At 30.9% G+C, this 20322-nt stretch overlaps 1 protein-coding gene across 1 annotated transcript; it reads right to left on the bottom strand.

Annotated features, from left to right (window-relative positions):
* Positions 1-11590: 11590 nt before the first annotated feature.
* Positions 11591-19539, bottom strand: LOC114176025 (RNA-binding KH domain-containing protein). Its single transcript, XM_028060919.2, has 8 exons — positions 19390-19539; positions 18205-18815; positions 16078-16569; positions 14159-14398; positions 13527-13802; positions 13256-13311; positions 12832-12928; positions 11591-12090 (listed from the first exon to the last, which is right to left on the bottom strand). Exons 2-8 carry the CDS (start codon positions 18790-18792, stop codon positions 11959-11961), a joined length of 1881 nt encoding a protein of 626 aa, XP_027916720.2. The 5' UTR covers positions 18793-18815; positions 19390-19539; the 3' UTR covers positions 11591-11958.
* Between the last annotated feature and the right edge of the window lie 783 nt (positions 19540-20322).

Here is a 20322-nt window from a genome sequence, read left to right as displayed (position 1 = left end):
AATTAATCCTCTAACGATTCTTCTCTTGATTAAAGTTTTTGTTATAAATTTTATGCTTGCAATTATATTGATTCACATTTGCTCAAAATTACATAAATTAGGAATCTAGTATTCAACAAGTCAATCCTAGAGGACGATATTTTATTACTACGTTAACGATTGGTTCACTTGCCAAACGTTCACCAAGTGTGCGTGTTGTGGTGCATACGAATGGGTTCAGTTAGATTGCCCTCCGCAGTAATAACCTGACGAGTTTGGTAGTCTTGGGACGTTACGAACTATGTTTGTATTGGAAACTCTACCTGGCGTTATAGAGTATAGTTTGTAGTTGGTTTTCCGCACGTGCTCTACAAGTTGTGGCTTGTAGGTGGGGCAACAAGACATCTTGAGATATTCGTCTAAAGACGAAGACCATGGATGACATGGTGGTGGCCATGTGATATGGAATCAAAGGATGGAATTCCTTTGGTGTGTTTGTATGTATATATGTTTTATATATATGTTGTTTAATTGTTAACTCACCCTATCTGCTTGTGTTTGGCGATGATCGTGTACACGGTACACGGGAACAAATGATGTTTCAGATGAATCTGGTGAGATATAGAGTCAGAGCGTGGGCTATCTGGGAAATTTTATACAGAGTTTTATTTTTATGAAATTTACATACTTGTAATCTTGGATTATTGAACATGGCTTTTATAATTGAGTTTATAGTAGAGGTTTTGTGATACTTTATAATGTAATAAAGTTTTAAATTTTCCGCGATTTTGGAAAATGATATTTCAATTAATGAAGTTTATTTATTATTTCTTTATTTTATTATTTAAATTTGTGATATCCGATCGGGATGTTACAGTGAGTGTTCATCTCCGCCAGGTGGTTCATGTCAAAAGTCCAGAAACAAGGTTGTTAAGGTTGGATTGCTTGGCGAGCAGTTCGTGTTGCCAAGCGATTTCTGGTAAAAAATCCCAAAAAGTCCACATAATTGTATAAGTCACTTGGCAGGCCTTCACCACCAGGCGATTTCTGAAAATTTCTAGAACCTCGCACAGAATCCATAACAACATAATAGAATACTCATACAGTTCATGTGATTCATGTAATTACAAAAAATGCGACTAAACACGAATTCAACACCCCTAACCTGGATTCCTTGCTCAAACTTGATAAGTTTAGATTCTCTTCCTTCTCAACAATGGTCTCCTTGTTTTTCCACGGTGCAACTCTTCCTCTCTCTCATAAAATCCAATCGTTCCTCTAAATTTCTTCCCCTCACAATACTCTATAATGACAGGCTCCAAAAACACATTCTCTCGCCCTTAATTGGCCTCTTAACTTTGATGTAATAATGGTTAATAGCTAAGGGTTGTAATGGCCATTCAAAGACCATTACTTGATGGTGTCGCAGCCCTTCCATCTGCTCCTCAAGATGGCTAGGGTCTATACTCCTTCACAGTCATGCCAAAAAGAATTTTGGCAAAAAAAAAAAAGACTTTATTTTCGTGATAGTTCCTATACATATAGGATTATATTACCACTCATCATGATCAAGCATATTATAAAAATAAATAACAATTAAAATAACACACAATGGGCATATACAAGACTTGAACCTAAGTCTCCTCATAATAACTAAGTACTCTCAACCATGTGAGCTATTATTATTCCACATTAAAAACTCCAACATTAATTGTCATAAAAGTTCCCACTATCCGCATTTATTAAATACTTATTTATTTAATTATTTAATTTCCTAAGGTTTTACACTTATGGTAATTCCACAAGGTCCCATACGTCATTATTTGCAAATGAAAATGGATCAATATCAATACTTAAGTCATTTTCTGACTTTGTAGATAAACCACATAGTCATTCAGAATAGTAGACTTTCTATCTCTGTGAGATCTTCTTAATACTATTTCTTGTGGGTGTTCTACTACCGATTCATTGTTAACCTTAGGAACATTAATTTGTTGTTCTTCTTGATTGTTGTTAGTTTCTACAACATGTGGAACAACAACTCTTGATAAAGAAGTACTAGCTACATGAACTTATACTCTAACTTTCTTAATCTCCACATTTTGTGAAGCGTCACTCCCACTAGTTTAACCATTCTCAATGAATCGAGAATCTCAAGCTTGAACGATTCATGTACTATGGGTAGCACAGTAAAACATATACCCTTTTTATTTTTTTGGATAACCAATGAAGTATCCGCTAATTGTTCTTTCATGCAATTTCTTTTCTTGCGGATTGTATATTTTTACTTCTGCCTGACAACCCTAAATATGTAGGTGTTTGAAATTGGGTTTCCTACTCGTCCATAACTCAAAATGAGTCTTTTGAACAACTTTAGTAGGAACCTTGTTTAATAAATACATGACTGTCTTTAAAGCATACATCCACAATAATACAGGTAAACATGAATTACTTAACATAGTCCTAACCATATCCATTAAGGTTCGATTACACCTTTTTGATACACCATTTTGTTGTGATGTGTCTGGCATTGTATATTGAGCACATATACCACGTTTGTTAAGGAACTTAGCGAATGAACCAGGATGTTGTCCACTTTCATCATATCTTCCATAATATTCACCACATCTATCAGATCTTACGATTTTCAACTTTATGTCTAATTGTTTTTTCACTTCATTTATATAAACTTTCAAGACATTCACAGATTGAGATTTCTCATGCAGTAGATAGACAATGTCCATAATGCGTAAAATCATCAATAAGATGATGAAGTACTTCTCTTTATTGAAAGCATTTACATCAAACGGACCACATATATCGGTATGTATGATTTCAAGAAGCTGAGTGCTTCTTGTGGCTCCTTTCTTTGTGTGTTTTGTTTGTTTGCCTTTAATATAATTCACATACACATTCAAATAAGTAAAATTCAAATCCGGAAGGATTTCATTATTTACTAATCTTTGCATTCTTTCTTTGGAAATGTGTCTCAAATGCTTATGCCACAAGTAAGCAAATCATCCATCCACTAAATTACGTTTAGTGTGAACATTGTGATGCAAGGTCATAAGAGTTTCAACATATAAATTATCCAAATTCAATTTATATAAACCATCATAAAGTGTACCAAATCCAATCATAAAAGTATGCTTAAATAAACTAAAACAACCATTCCCAAACTTAAAAGAGTATCCAACAACATCCAGCTTAGACAAAGAAATTAAATTCCTAGTGATACTAGGTACATAAAAAGTATCCAAAAGGTCTAAGTGATATCCAGTGTAGAGGATTAGACGATAAGTCCTGACGGCTTCCACTAGAACTTTCTCTTTGTTGCCCATGAAGACGAACTTTTCATTTGGGTTTATGGCTCGGGTTGAAAGAAATCCTTGTATCACATTAGAAACATGAGTTGTACATCCAGAATCAATCCACCATGTATTATGGGGAACTTCAGTTAAGTTTGATTCAAAACATACGTAAGCATTATGCTCACCTTTCTTTTCGAACCAAGCTCTACGCTTTATGCAGTCCTTTTGGAAATGTCCAGACTTCCCACATAAATGACATTTGTCATTTTATTCTGAATTTTGGTTGAGGACTCGTCAATCTTCAGTGGTCTTTTACCCTTTCCATGTTTCTTAATAAATTTCTTTCCAACAACTCTTTTATTCTTCACATACTGAATAAAGTGGCTTCCTAAGTTCTTCAGTCGTGTCTCCTCCTGAATTAGCATACTATGCAATTCATGCATGTTCCACTTGTCTTTCATGGTATTGTAGTTCATCTGGAATGGACCATACTCAAACGGTAATGAGTTCAAAATGAACTGCACGAGAAAATCTTCATACATTGCCATTCCTAGAGACTTAAGTCTTGTTGCGATATTTGTCATCTCGATCATATGCTCGTGCATATTATGTGAACTGTCAAACTTCATGGTGGTCAACATAGTCATCAATGTCCCAACAAGAGATTTTTCAGTAGTTTGGGAGCGCTCTTCCACAAATTTCAAAAATTCTTTTGCGTTATTGGTTTTGGGAAGAGTTGACTTAATATTGCTTGTTATACTCATTCTCATAAACATTAAGCTAAGTTTGTTTGACCTTTCCCAAGCTTTGTAATGGGCTTTCTCTTCATTGCTACTGGCATCCGTGATAGTAGCTAACTTTTCAACTTGAAAAGACAAATCAAGATCCAACACACCTAAGTGAAATTGGACTTGTTCACTCCAGTCAAGGAAATTCAACCCATTAAAGACTGGAACAAACATAGCGTGCAAGTGTAAAGATATCATAACAGAGACTACAATCATGCTCATTAATTATGAGAACAATTAATCAACCTTTAGGCGATCCTAAAATACCTTATAATAATGAACTTCATTTAACCCATAAATCAATTATTCATAATTTAGCATCCATTCTATGGGTAATTAAAATAAAAACATTAATAATTTGAAACAAAAAAAAACTTTAAAATTTTGGCCACTTTGGTGAATAACAAAATTTATCATACTTGATTTTAAATAAATAAATATATATACCTTTAATTTCTATTAACCATATATAGCATTTTCATAATTTTAATTCAAATAAATGGATGCCTTAAAAACATAATTTAATAAAATCGTCAATTGATTCGGCCTATTAAAATAAATCAGCAAACTCATGCATCCATTTAATTAAATACATTTTGTTAATGCACCAAATTATAAACATACATACCAAATGCTTTTATTTTCCCTAATTAATGCCAATTTATCATGATACATAAAAGAGAAAACCTTAACCTATAGCATGCAATTCAAGCAACAACATTCCATTAATTCCAAATAAAAGCTTATGCACTTCAAATAGAAAATGTATCATGTGAATTTCATTCACTCATGCACTATTCAATTCATGGGAAAAGACGAATTGCTTTTCCAATTCAATTACACACGTAAGATGCAAATGCTTTCCAATTTGAAATTAAACTAGCAGAATAGTTTTCACCAAAACTACTTTCATGCCATTGACAACGTTTTTAACACACGACTTGCAAAACAATATTCAATCATGAGAAGCAATTGTGCTTTTACATACGCAGCAGACAAAATTATTTGATGAATTTCATCATATGCATACAATTTCAATTATAGCGGAACATCTTCATAAATATCATTATAATTTTAATGTGTTTTATGTGTCTAGCACTTCCAAAAATTTTATGTATTTATTTTGGAGTTAAATATGTTTTTTGTTCTTAACTTTCAGTTAAAATTGAACTTAATTTCTCTTAAAAAATTTGGACTAATTTAGTTCCACATCTTTATAAATGTGTGGATTTAGTCATTTTAACCAAATTTTGCTAAAATTATTTGATGTTTCAAACACGTTTCTAAGCTAACATTGAAGTGACAATTACTAATGCAATTTTGACTATTTAACTTGCATTATAGGCCTCGGTTATTAGGAAACCGAAGCATATAATGACGTAATGACATTTTTTCAATTTCTGCCAACTTTTCTGTCTTAATTGCAATAGACTCGCTGCCATAAAGGACATTTGGCCTCGGTTAAAAATGAACTGAGGCCAAAAATCACTATTTTACCTCGGTTAAAATTGAACCGAGGCCAAAAATCACAAATTTACCTCAATTAAAAATTGAACTGAGGCCATATACCAAATTAGGGATTCAAAACGCGAATGCATTGTTCTTTGTCTTCCACAATGCAGCATTCCCGTTTTCACTCTCGTGATTGTGCCTCTTCTGTCCACAACCATCGTCATCTAGCCTCTATTTGCGTTGTCAACTACTGTCGAGCCTCCTTCCACGTTGTTGCGGTCATTTGGGTTCCACAATAACCGCTGGTTCGTCCCACGCAACCACTAGTTCGTCTCACACAGCCACTACGCCAGTCTCCATCATGCCACCATTCTACGTCGTCAACAACTCTTCGTTTTCCCAAAACAAAGCTTCTCTATTTGTCTGTTAGTCTTTCGCGCCACCGTTGCTCCCGTTCTAGCAAGCCACAGTCGCGCTCCGTCACATTCTCCGTGCGTGTGGTGGTTAGTTGAAATTCGAAAAATTACGTAATTCCCCCCTTTTTATTTCGCGTTTTGTATAATTGATTTTGCAATTTGGGTTGTTGTTTTCCGTTTTGTTGGGATTTTCTTGGTTTCTATTTTTTTCTCCTATTTTTGATTATTTCTTGTGTTTTATGGTTGTATTCTTGTGTTCTTGGTTTTAAATGTATTTGGATTGTAAATGATGTTATGTTTCATAAAATGTATAGTTTTGTTTCTGTTCTATTCTGGTCTGGTGTTTTAAAAAAATATGCAGGTTAAAAAATGTGATAATAACCAAAAACAAATTTTTTATTTAAAAAGTTAATGAGACATACGGTCTCAGTTCTTATTAGAACCGAGGCAGAAAGGGGGGACATATGGCCTTAGTTCTCATTACAACTGAGGCAGAAAGGTGAGTTTTTGCCTCGGGTAACACCCGAGGCCAAAAGCTTACCCTATTTTGCCTCGTCTTTATATGCCTCGGTTCTAAAACCGGGGTAGAATAGCAAAAATAACTGCTGCCAAATGCTCTTTCTGCACTGGTGCATGTGTTAAATAATGTAAAAAACTCAAATATTATCATGAAACGTATTTACACATAGCATATTATATATATATATATATATATATATATATATATATATATATATATATATATATATATATATATATATATATTTGTATTCTCTATTTTAATGTTCAATTATTATATATTATATATTATATATATTATTTGAAATAATTGTATGATAAAATGTGTTTTATTAAAAAAATACATAAATAATTTAGATAAAATTTTAAAATAAAAATAATAAAATATTATTATTCAATTTTACAAAATAAAATATTTATATTTTTTAATTATATTTTAATAAATTTAAGTTTATGTAATAAATATATTTTATTTTTTTTAATGTACTATTTTCTTATATGTGTATTGATGATACTTATCTTACAATTTAATCTTTATTCTATCTAAATGGAATTCAATTAATTTTATTATAATAATCAACAAATCAAAATTTAAGTAAACCGTGTTTCACGGGTCCAAAACCCAGCTTTTTACGATAAAATTGTAAAACTTAAACCAAAGTTGTAGTCTTCAAAAACGACTTCTAAAATATGAAGTTCTATCCACGAAACACCACTGACTCATTTCAGTAAAAAATTTTGACATTGTCCATTTTAATAATTTTGAAAAAAAGAAGACTAGATTTGTACATTTCTCGAACTGATAGTGATAATAAAAAATACTCCTACTTTCTTAGTATATAATTTTAAAAATTGTTTTGCATTAATTAAAAATATAATATATTTTTTTAACAAAATATTTGGAAATATCAATTTAATAAATATATGCATACATTATTTTAAAATTATTATATGAATAAAGAATATGTTTTTTTTTTCATTAATTTTTAATCAAAATTAAAATTAATCTTTTTATGAAACTTTTATTTTATAACTACGTTGAAATAAAATTATATCAAACATTAATTAAATGTGTTTAAACATTAAATAAATTTAATAAAATTTGGTTAAAATAATTAAATTTATATGTTTTTAAAAAAGTTAATAATTAAATTTATATGTTTTTAAAAAAATAAATTAAGTAAAAAAAATTAATTTTAATTTTTACTAAAAACTAAAAAATATATAGCTAATCATAATATCAATAATATTTTACTAAAATTATTAAAAAAAATTAAAGAGAATATTGTTCTAAACGTGGTATAAATAAAAAATAATAAAGAATGATTTCATTTTTGAAAAGGCATAGTGAGACTATGATGCTTTCTTCAAAGCTTATCAGAGAAACAGACAGACGGACTTCAACTCCCACGTCACGTTATTGGATAGTCACATCAACATTCTTATCTTCGAATATTCCATTGCTTTCATCCAAATAAATAATACACCACTACCAATTTCTGAGGACACTTACCTTCATTTAAAATTTCTTTTGTAGTTTTAATTATTTAAAAAAATAGAAAATGTTTAATATTTTCACTTTATATCTTAATAACTTACATTATGTTTTATTTAAAATAATGTATTTATAAAAAAGAGACAATTTTATTGAAATTGTTTAAAAATGTATAATAATATTTAGTAGATCTCAATACATTATAATAATTTTAGGCTACAGTAACTGTGTAACCGAAGTAAGTACTGAATAAAAATAACTTCAAAAACATAAAAAAGTTAATATTATATATATATTACAATCGTTTAAATTTATAACGATCACAATAATTTCTACATATTGTCATTTATAACGATCACAATCGTTTAAATTTAAAAAATGAGTAATTTTAAAAACTCATTTAAAAAAAAATTAGTATGTATCCTTAACCGAATAAAAAAAATATTTATTTTTAGAATTAGATAAACGAACATGAAAACCAAAATTATTATATTAAACAAATAACCACAAATAAATCATTCAATTATCATCCTATCGCATTCATTTTTTTATTCCATAGCTCAATCTCCAGGGATCAGGTTGCGTACACATACCTAAATCATACACCTCACAACCTGCAATTGCTTCCTACGTTGGATTTCCGCATTCAGGCACTACGCAAATATAAATAACTCGGATAATTTTTAAAAATTAGTGGGAAATAGTTAATATACGTCTCTATATTTTCTTAAATATTTAATAATTATTATTAGAGTTAAATATATTTTTATTCTTTTAAATGAAATTTAAAGTTAATCCATTTTTAAAATTTTTAACCAATTTAGTCATTCACCTTTAAAATATCTTTAAAATGTATAAATTTAGTCTTTTTAACCAAATTTTGTTTATTTGACATTTCAAGCACATTTTATTGTAGTATTTGAATTGTTTATACCATTTAACACATTTTTACTTTAATATTAACTCAAATATTATCATAAAATACGTTTAAAATGTTAAATAAACTTAACAAAATTTGATAAAAAAGACTAAATTCACACATTTTAAAAATGAATGACTAAATTAATATAAAATTTTAGAGAAAGACTAATTTCAAAATTCACTTAAACTTAAAGACTAAAAACATATTTAATTTATTATTATTATTATATAAAATAAATATAAATAATTTATAATATATTGTTTTACTGAAAGATATAAATATTTTGTAGCATAGTGGATTCTTTAAATTTATCTACGATTATATATTATATTTAGATAATGTATTCTAATTTTTAATTTTAAAATATAATTAATGGTGGGAAGTATTTACAATGACAAATCTATTTATATATATTATTATTGCCTTTCAATAATTCAATTTTAAAGCAAATTACCAGATATTTAGGACGTTTTAATTAAATATTATCTTAATTCGAGATTATTATGCAAAGTATTACCAAATAAATTAATCTGGAAAATAAAATTACACAAACTCTACCCGTCTATTTAAATTCGGCATTTTCAAATGCCTTATAGCGTTACAGCTAAACCAGTTAACTTGTATGTTGATGCTTAACAGAACCAATATCACTTGTTGAAGTTTAAACCCTAGTTGGTTCATTCATCACGAAGGGTTTACAATTATTAAGAATACAACGTAATCATGTAGTTGCATACACCTCAATTTTTGAAACAAAACAAAAATTGCAATCGATAATTCAACAAGTTAAAGTCGCACAAACGCCACAAATTCAATTATTCAAAGATTTAACATTGTAGCATGATAATACATCACTTTCCAAGCACAACGCAGTGGACAACACAAATAAAATGCTAAATTTCACGGAATATTGCAAAAACAAATACGATGCGAAGATTTTAATTTGATTTATGGTTAATTATAAAGTACATAACAAAATAAAGTGAGGAACCGTTTAGTTTAATTGATTAGTAACGATTTGGATTATAAATGTAAAGAATAAAAAGGATTGCTGCGCCTAACAACTACTATTTAGTGAGTGGGGTAAATTCAACTAATCCAACTACACACAAGAATGTGCACTATATGAACAGCTTCATAAACAAAGTAATCATAATTAACAAGTATAATTCAACACAATTAACAAGTAGATTACTAATATTACCTTCCACAACGTACTGGCCCCCAATAAATCATATGATCATACTACACCTCCAAGACATAAACCGGACATCTTTACTAATAAGAATACTAGCGGGAATAGTTCAAAGCTTGTGCAGAAAAAGAATGGACAGTGTTCATACAGGATCAAGAATGAGGTCTTACTGTTAGGAAAATTACAGCTAGACAGTTTTGGAAATACAGCTAGCTAGAAAAACGGAAGAATTAATCCACATGTGTAGTATATCCTTTTACCGATTGAAAATATTAACGAACACAATTATGGCAAGAGTTTCAAATTTAGAGGAAACGCAAAGGTTTGACATAGTTAATTGCAGATACTAGAATGAGGTTCGTCGTATTTTGGGCAGCTGATGTTGAAATGTGGCGACAAGTAATCTGGACGAGTCAAAGGTCAACACAAGATGGCACAGCACGGATGAAATAAGAGATATGTTTCTGAAATATATTACCCAATCTTGTTGCATACCATAATTTAGACATAACAGACCCAATCTTTGTCCACAAATTTAAATTTTAATTGGGTTGGATGAAATCACAAATTCTTTAGCAGAATTTTACCCACCTTAACTAAAAAATCAAATTGAATTGGAATACTAAATATTATATGCTGTAAACAGGAAAACAAATAAGTCAAAGAGATTAATCAAGTTAAATTCATGAGCCACCCCTTACCCCTGGTAGAATTTAGATTGAACGAAACAACTCAGCATCATATTGGATAAGATGGTTTGCTAGATTAAAATCTGACAGGCAGCAACTATTAGATGTGGCACAACTGACAAACTGAACTCTATGTGAGCAAACTTTGCCTCCAGTGCAGGGATCAAATATCACTGGGGACAACCTTTAGTAAATATTTTCTTGTGTGGCATCCATCACAAGACAGATTAAAAACGAACAGAATGTACAAATGTCGAAATAAAATCCAGAGGATTTTCAGATAATATGTATGAATAGTGCTACACAAGCAAAAGAATATTGCAAGAAATCTTTCACATTCAGTGAAGACTGTAGGATCAAGACAGTTTCAGGAGACAATTCAACCATCTCAAGCTCACGATGCTTTTCATTCTCTTTGATGTCTTATGGATTCTTTATGTCAAGAAGGAGCAAGCCCTATCTTTCTACTTTGCATTTATCTTGTCTTAATGATTTTTTAAACCACAAAAAATTAGGCTTCTATCAGTTCTGTACAATTATAATGAATCATGTTTGAGATGATGCAAGACGGTTATATCTAGCTGTAAATGTCCTCATGCATGACAGAATTACAAGATACGGAAATAGAATTAGGGGAAAGAAAGTGGTCTAGGCTTTTCCGAAATCATTTGAGTTCATGAGGCAACTTCCCCCCTTCTGGATAAATTACTTGGGTAACCAAGGATACAAGAAAGCACAGATAGCTAGAGACTCAGCATCTCATTTTGCATCAATAGGGAAGATATTTTCAGCAAGAAAGGAGCACAAGATGGTGAGCCATCAGAAACATAATAAACACCGCTTTATGGTTCCACTGAATAATTTATGGAGATAGCGATGACTCCACACTAGTCCAAGACAAACATCATGAAAGGACAGAGTGATCCTAGATTCTACGATAAAACCCAGATGAGAGCAGATTAAGAGGAAACAAAAGGAAAGGAACTATAATTCCTACATACAAAAACCAGCAATGGATCCTCAAGCACGAACTTGTTAGCCACTGTTGTGGGAGAAGCAGGAGTCAAGCTGAACAACCCTAGAGAACATTGTCTCTCCAGGACCAACCTAACAGAACTAAGGACAGGAACAAGGAGATACTTCAAGAAATAAACTTTTCACCTTCAATACCCCAAGAAAGAACTTCAATAATTCAGGTTGCCATTATAAATGCCTGGATCAAGTTTTCAGCAGCACGCTTTTGTTCAGGTGTGCCAGATATAAGAGCAATCCGATCACCACGGCCATATTTGGAGTCTGATATCTCAACTGTTGCTCCCGAAATCTGGGGCAAAAAAAAAGTATTATACAAATGAAGCAAAATTTGTATTAGTTTTAATCACAAACCGAGTTGAATATACTTTGGTTATGCCAACTAGTCTAGTCATTGACATCAAACAAAACAAGTATATATACAACTTTTTTTTTGTATACTCATTGATAAATTATCATAAGCAAAAGAAAATATCTCATAAATTAAGTTGAATCATCTGACAAAATTACATATGGTAGCCAATGTGAAAAACTGAAACATTGCTGATCCATGACTGGTGAACCCCTTGACCTATTTGTTTTGCTAATTAGTTTCACCACAAATTATTTGGATGTCTCTTACTTCCAACAAATAATTGAAGTACATAGAACCAATGCAAGTGAGCAATAAATAAAAACAGTCCTCGCCAAAACAATTCAAGATGACATAAAAATTAATAATAAAACCTAGCCCTATCATATAGGGTGAGTTGGTTACATGGATCACTCAACAACCAAATATTCGGCAAAAATGACTCAGAATCATCTTACTTATTGGATATCTCTTCCAATTGAATCACTTTACTCACTCCAACATGATGTGGAATTTTTAAGAACAATAATTTGTTTCATTACATCACAACTGGAAAGCACAACAAGAGTGACACGGTAGCAAGAACCAATGCGCAAATTGATTTTATGATAAATTTCAAATAAAAAATTAATTACCCCAGGAATAACAAAAAATATAATAAATTGAGAAGTGTGAACCTACCTTCCTGATATTGGCTATATTTGCCCCTCCTTTGCCCAGCACTTTACCAACAGCATTGGCTGGAATCAACATATCCAAAGTTGACGGGGGAGGTAAACTGGGCATAATAACAGCACAAAAACATAAGTTCAACCAATTTAGAATAGTTGAGAAAATAAAAATAGGAGGTTAAGTGCATATTGATTAGGTCCAAACCCACAATTAAACTTTTAGAGGGGTACAAATACAACATTATCCTCAAATTAATATGCTAGACAAATATCAAGTTAGGGAGTGTCTAACAGAATCTCATTCACAAACCATGATTTCAGTGAGTGGGAGTTGCATTGACATTGCAATGGAAAAGTTTCTGTACTCTACAGACCCAGATTTACTAAATAAGTTAGCAAGTATTTGCATAATTGTTATATAAATGTATACTAACCCTCCATATAGCTTGTTGGTATACGAGGATATAGAGCCATAGCCATTTTCTCCCATCTATTGCATATAATTAAACCAAAGAAAAAGTATTAGACACATTTTGAAACAAACTGGAATGAATACGTAACAAAAAAAATAAAAGAAAAGAAAGACTGAAAGCTTTTTATTAACATTATGTATTTTACAAAAAGAGAAACTAAAACTAAATCATTATATTCCTGCAAAAATGATCACAATATATTATAACAATATGGTAAAAAAATGTAGCATACCGACAAAGATCCATATCCATAAAGGCTGCTTGAAGAAAGCATGCCCAGGCCAGCTCCACTTTCAGCCCTCTGATCATAAACCAATGGAGCAGCAACAGGAGGGACTGAAGGAAGCACAGATGGCAATGAAAAACCTGCACTACCTGAGTACAAGGATTCGGCACCTATACCTATAGAAGGATTATGGCTAGTATCCCTTTCTCTCAACACATCATCTCTGAGTCTTAATATAATCTGGATCAGTGCATCTCTTACACAATCAACTGAGCCACCCACCTAAATCTCCAAAAAACATTGAAGGGTTAAATATGAAAAAAGTCCTATCAATGTTATTATTGAGTTTAAGAAGATAAAAAATATGCTGCATTAGTCAGTAGCCATTTACTTTTCAATTATGCTTCTTCTTTTTCTCTCCAATGATTTTTTGTTGTTAAAGAATCATACATCTCATAGTGTATCATGTTTCAATGTTTGAACATCCATTCAAACTAGAAAAGAGGTGAGGCTGAGGAAATTTAAAAAGAATCTAGTTCAAACCACGATTGAACACTTGTATAGACACACCCATAAAAAGTTTTCATGCCAAATATTTCCTAATAAATATACTTTTAAAACAAGTGAAAAAGTCAAACCTCAACAAGTTCGTCATTCACATCAGCACATTTTGGCTTATCACCTTTAGAGATTCGAACATCAGCCCTAGTTCTCTTCCGAATTTCATTTATGATTGAGCCACTTTTACCTATAATACAACCTATCACCTTGGATGGAACTAGAAGCCGCATTGAAACAGTGGTATCATCTTCATCATTTATTTTCCCTTGCATCAGCAGAACAGCTTCAACAGCCATTGACTTTAGATCACTTGGCGACTACAAAATACATATCCGCATGATCATTTTCCACTTTATAATAATAATAATATAAGAATTTATATATATAGTCAATGTAAGAATTTATATATGAGAATATAAGAAAATATGGGAACACATACTGCTACGATTACAGAAATAAGACGCAGATCCTATATAATCTGGGATATTGTTATAATCACGGAAATAAGGAATTGATCCATATAATCAGGAATATCTAGATTCTATATGTAATATTAGGACCTTATTTTTATTGATTTCCATATCATATATTTGTTATTTGAGGATATCAAATATCTTCTATTTCTTGTATCGTTTCCTTTTTCTCAATATAATTAAAGTACCCGTGCTTTCTTATAAACTCACGTTTTCAATTCAATGTTTCTCTCTCTTCCCTAGAGTTTTATTGAAATTCAACAACGTGAAGATATTTTGTTCAAACAAAAATCAGAATACCTAGATTATTTACTTGTACATCTTAACTGGCTGTACATTGACCATATAAGCCTAGATGGAAACTTCAGAGCATGAAACCAAACAGACATGTGATCTAGAGGGGACCAATAAAATATAATTTTGAATTTTTCTACGTAATTTTTATGGTGTTTTGAAATTAAATTCCGACAAGCATTATTTGACCGAAAATTACAAGACAAGGAGTATATTAATTGGTACTGGACATAAATTTAGCCTACAAAAATGCGCACTTATAATCAATGAAGAGATATACATAAATTTTGAATGAAAATTAAGTTTTCTTTCTGTAAGAGCTTTATGCAGTTGAGAATTATTAGACCCCGAATTTTAATCTTATCAAGACCCGTGACAACCAACCCTTACCTTCTTATCTTTCTTGAGTGTCCTACTAATATTCTTTCTCAAACTAAATATCAGAAGGATCCTGTTTCTGTTTTCGTATCAGAAACTGTATACTTGATTGATTGCCACTTCAAAGAATGCTCAAAACTATTCACATATGATGACAAGGTGAAATTACATATTTTCGTTAACAGAATAACATGTAAAATCTTGCTCTGCCAATTACTTTTTAAGAAGTTACTTCTGTTTCCACTCCATTCTAGTTTCTTTTGAAAATACTGTTAAATAGTGTAAGTGTTGACATACTACAAAAGATTTCCTTCAACAGTGGAAAAAAAATTGTTTTCATGAAATGTATTACTCGATGAATATTATAATAGGGCTTGTGTCCACAAAAATAAACTTCACAGTACATAGCAACTTAACCAAGGCAGATTTTAGATAAACTTGATATATAAATGATACAAAACATATAGGCAGAGATAGAAAACAAATCACTCAAGTTATTGAAAAGTGAGTATAAGTTTAAATGAATTTTTCCACTTTTTAATCTTGCATATCTTGCATATGTGTGTGTGTGTGTGTGTGTGAATAAAAACTACTTAAATAGTACATGTCAATGTTTTCTGGTTGAAGAGCAACATGCATACCTTTGATTATTTTACACTCAGAAAAAGGTTTTCAGTACAAAGCACTTTAGCATTTTGATTAATATTTCCAGAATCAAAATATATAAGTTAATCAAACCCACACTTTTACTGAACATTTTTTATTATATACATTATGAACTCTGTCAAATGTAACACCAACAATTACTGGAAACATTACAGGAACAAATGTAACAAGGCAAGACAGTGTACCTCTGTTGTAGTTATAATGATTAAACACTCGTCATAATTAGCCTTGGAATCATCAACCTCAATATGAGCACCGCTGGCCTGCCTCATACTTTTAATTGTACTACCTCCCTTCCCAATGACACGCCCAATCTTGTCAGAAGGGCACAAAATTCTAACTATTAACTCCTCAGACTGGGAAGCACCAGAGCCAGAAACAACTGGAAGGGCAGAAGAGTATAGAGGCCACGTATTGCCAGCATCAGCATAACCTTGCAGATCTTGAACATTAGTTGCACCTATAATTGGAGGCACTGCTCTAGGTGTGACAATAGGGTCTGAAGGAGGATATAGTCCACCAGGAGGATAAATTGGAACATCAGAGGGAATAAGAATACTAGGTGGGGCTTCTGGTACTGTTGTGTCAAGAGAGATGTCCTCCTTGGGACCAAATTTGTACATAATAGAGGAAACTGCAAATAGTGCTCTTTTAACTGCTTCTGATTCACCAGAAATCTATTCAGAGAAACCAACAATAATAAGGTATAAGTTTAATGCAAAAGAACTTGTCTTGTCGAATGAAAAAGAAAAGTCAAGGGTAAAAATATGATAAAAATATCATAAAACATACAGAAATTACCGATTTTTCTAACTTTCCTTTCAAAATGATATGATCATTTAATTTGATGTACAATTATTTGGTAAAATCAAGTCCAGCATCACATTAGTTATTCATTCCACAACTATATATACAGTTACAGTTGGCTTGTGATGGCCGCCTGTGCCCATGGAATCCATTAGCTACCAAAAGTAATATTGAATTTACACCATACATTAATACATAGCAGATTATGGATATGAAGAAGTTCTCTAATGGTAGTGATTAACGGCATATTACAGGAAACCTTCTTTTTAAATAAGATTAGATAACTCTTAAATTACAGGAAACTTTCTTTTTCATTAGTTTCCACATTGCTAATGAATAGAGCATATACCTTAAGAAAAAGGTCCTTGATATAAAGGTTTTCCGTACTAATAATACGGTTAGAAAAGATGGGAGAATTTGTTCTGGAGGTTAGTGTTGGAAGACATTTTTGGAAAGCAGGATGAAAAAAACTAAGACACTGAAACAGTGAAAGCAAGCTTGGGAGAAAGGTTTGCATAAAAAAATTCCACCAAGACTGGGGATCTACCGCACCGAAACAGTTTTGAAAAAGGCTCTCCAAATACCATGTTAAACTCTAGTGAAGAAAGAAACATTGAGCTAAAGTCGTGTGTTTCTGATACAGCACAAGTGCTTTATTTATATTAAATAAAGGAATCAGTATAACAAGTAGAGAAGACCTGATATACTATAATAACAAAGATATGATACAGGAATAAATAAAAAGTTTCTAATAATACATAATATAATCTAGATATTCTTGATTATATAGGACCACCACCTTATTTCCATAATTATAACAATATTTTTTATTATATAGGATCAACTCTTTATTTCTATAATTATGACAATAACTACGCAGACTGTCAAAAGAGTAGAAGATTTTACGAGCAAAAAAGAGATGCAAACTTTAATCTTCTCTGTCTAATACAACTGTTTGGGGTTTCAATTCTTTTCAAATTTACTCACAGATCACAGTCCTAAGAGTCATAGATCATTCATTCACCTCTGTTAGACAAAGAGGACATTTTTCAACAACAAGAAAACAATATATTCTATGAAGAAGAAGATGGAATCTAGTAACCAAGCAAAAACACTTCAAACCAAAAGTGTTGCCAATGTGTTATCAAGTGATTATTGACACAGTTGTCTTGTCACTAGTCTTGCTTTCACTAGTCTTGCTATTAGACCACCATGAAAAATGGTTGTCATATAATGTTACAAGTGGCAGACATTCAAATAAAATTGCACACTACATATGACATATCAAGAGTAGTATGAGAAAACCAAAATGCATAATTAGTTAACACAATCAGAAACATGATCATGTTAAAATGTTCACAAGTTTGAAAGATAAGCTGTAAAACGAATTATAAGCCCAACCATTACATTATTCGTGAAATAAAGCATTTTGTGAACTCAGTGAAATGATTTTATGAACCATACTAGCATTCAAAGGTAAGTTTCTTAATATTGAAAATACTAACCGAGAGAAAATTATCAAAATCCATAGCACATGAGTGTGCTGGATCTGTTGTATCCTTGGCAGTAACCTTGATATTTGCTCGTGTTTTACTTCTCAGCTTTTTAATGGTAGCCCCAGCCTTACCAATGATACTTGCAGACTGGCTTGATGGAACAAGAATTTGACATTCATCTCGATCCTTCCGTTTCTTCTCAGAATCTCCAAGAGTTGCAATGGAATTGACAATGGCAACATGAACCTTGAGAAGAGCATCTTGAGCAGCACATAATGGTTCTTTACATGTGAACTCATCGTTAATTTCAACTTCTTCCTTCTCCTTAACATAGCAGTAGATCGTTATAACCCGGTCCTTGGCACCAGGAAATGGATCAACAACCTTGACTTTTGCTCTGGTTTCTTGCCTAATTGAATTTATCACTTTCCCGTTCTTCCCAATAACACTCCCAATAACTTCATCAGGGCAGAGTATCCTATAAACAATCAATTCATCATTACCCCTGTCGTCTCTGTCATTCACACGTCTCTTTTGATTTTTCCTGTCCCCATCATGGTCTCTCTGCGAATGATATCGTTTTCCAGTCTCACCCATTTCCCAAAATATCACAAAAACACCTGAAAGCAAAACAAGATTTTAATTGAATACATAAATAACCAGTGCAAAATATACATCCGGTTGCTAGTCTCTAATCCCTCCCTGATTATCCTTTTCGAAAGAAGAATGTTAAATTAAAGCAATAAACATTACACCTCCACAAACCCACTCACAAATCTATTACTTATCACAACGAAATATTATTACAGCCCAATTGAAACTGTTTTCAAATTCGACAAGGACCTTCTGTCACGCAAAGTGCGACCTAAACGCACAAAAATTATTCAGCAAAATTTGGAAACAAGAAATTCCGAGAAAGTTTACAGTGTAACAATCTAGGGAGGGGGGTAATGAAAATTGTAAGAAAAAGGTTACATAATGCAAGATCAACCATCAACTGCACCGCAAACATCAATTAAAATAGATATTTAAAAAATTATAACAAAAGTGCATCTCCATCAAATAAAGTCATACTTTAACGGCAACTAAAGAATAGATTGATAAATCAAAATCTCGAAAACGCTACCAGTGCACCCCGATGCAGAAGGAGTGACAAATAAGGTGAATGTGTCAAACCGAAGATTTTGAATATACCTGCTTCTAGAGAGAACAAGACCACTCGAAACCCTAAAGACACAGAGAGGAACGTAGCTCAACACTTCGAGCAATCCAGGGTTCTCACCCTCGGAACCCTAATTAGATATTCCGTTTTCTGGTTATACAATTTCGTTTCGTTTAATTTATTTATGAATTATGAATTTATGATATATATCAAACCAATTCGATATTTTATTTTTGAGTTATAACGTTTTTGTAATATATATTAGTACTTTTATCCGTGCAATGCACGGTATTTTTAAAACAATATTTAATATTTAATAATAAAAAACAATTATAAAATTAAATAATTTTTTATATTACATTTTAAATTAAAATAATAATAATTACAAAAAATAAATAATCAAAAAACTATATGTATGTTTAAATTACCATTAAATATCTTTTTAAGAATAATTTTTATCATAAATTCATGCCTCGAAAATAAAAAATAATAATTTATGCGAAAAATGATTATATAATAATTATAATAAATAATTCAATATTTTTATATAATAAATAATTTAACTTTTTAAACAAATTCAATAATTCAAAATTGTATTTGTTTGTGTTTATGTTGCAACTATTTTTTTCTAATTAATATATTATTTTTGAAACATATTATTATCTTTATGTAATTAATTTTTGTAATTTAAAAATAATCATATTTTAAATTTTGAATAATAATAATAACAAATTTATTTGACGATAAAAAAATAAATTTATAATTTAAATTACTTATTTAAGTTAATGTTATAAATTAATTATTTAACTCTTCAATAATTATTTGTATTATACATAATTGAAAGATATAATTGGTTTTAGGTATGAAATTAAATTTATAAAAGCAATAAAAATATATAGTTATTTTATGTATTATCAATTTTTTATAATATATATATATATATATATATATATATATATATATAT

This window comes from Vigna unguiculata, chromosome 3, assembly GCF_037176805.1.
Source record: "Vigna unguiculata cultivar grain cowpea cultivar isolate G323 ecotype 2 chromosome 3, ASM3717680v1, whole genome shotgun sequence".
Classification (NCBI taxonomy): domain Eukaryota; kingdom Viridiplantae; phylum Streptophyta; class Magnoliopsida; order Fabales; family Fabaceae; genus Vigna; species Vigna unguiculata.
Note: the sequence above shows the minus strand (reverse complement) of the source record. Positions and strands in the feature narration are given on the sequence as shown.

What these genes read in the sequence shown, in the direction of transcription:
- LOC114176025 (XM_028060919.2), bottom strand. Translation starts at nt 18,792, where the DNA reads ATGGGTGAGACTGGAAAACGATATCATTCGCAGAGAGACCATGATGGG. An exon ending in TCATTATAACTACAACAGAG is followed by an intron (nt 14,399 to 16,077) that starts GTACACTGTCTT and finishes TGTATTTTGTAG; the next exon opens with TCGCCAAGTGATCTAAAGTC. An exon ending in ACCAACAAGCTATATGGAGG is followed by an intron (nt 12,929 to 13,255) that starts GTTAGTATACAT and finishes TATTATGCCCAG; the next exon opens with TTTACCTCCCCCGTCAACTT.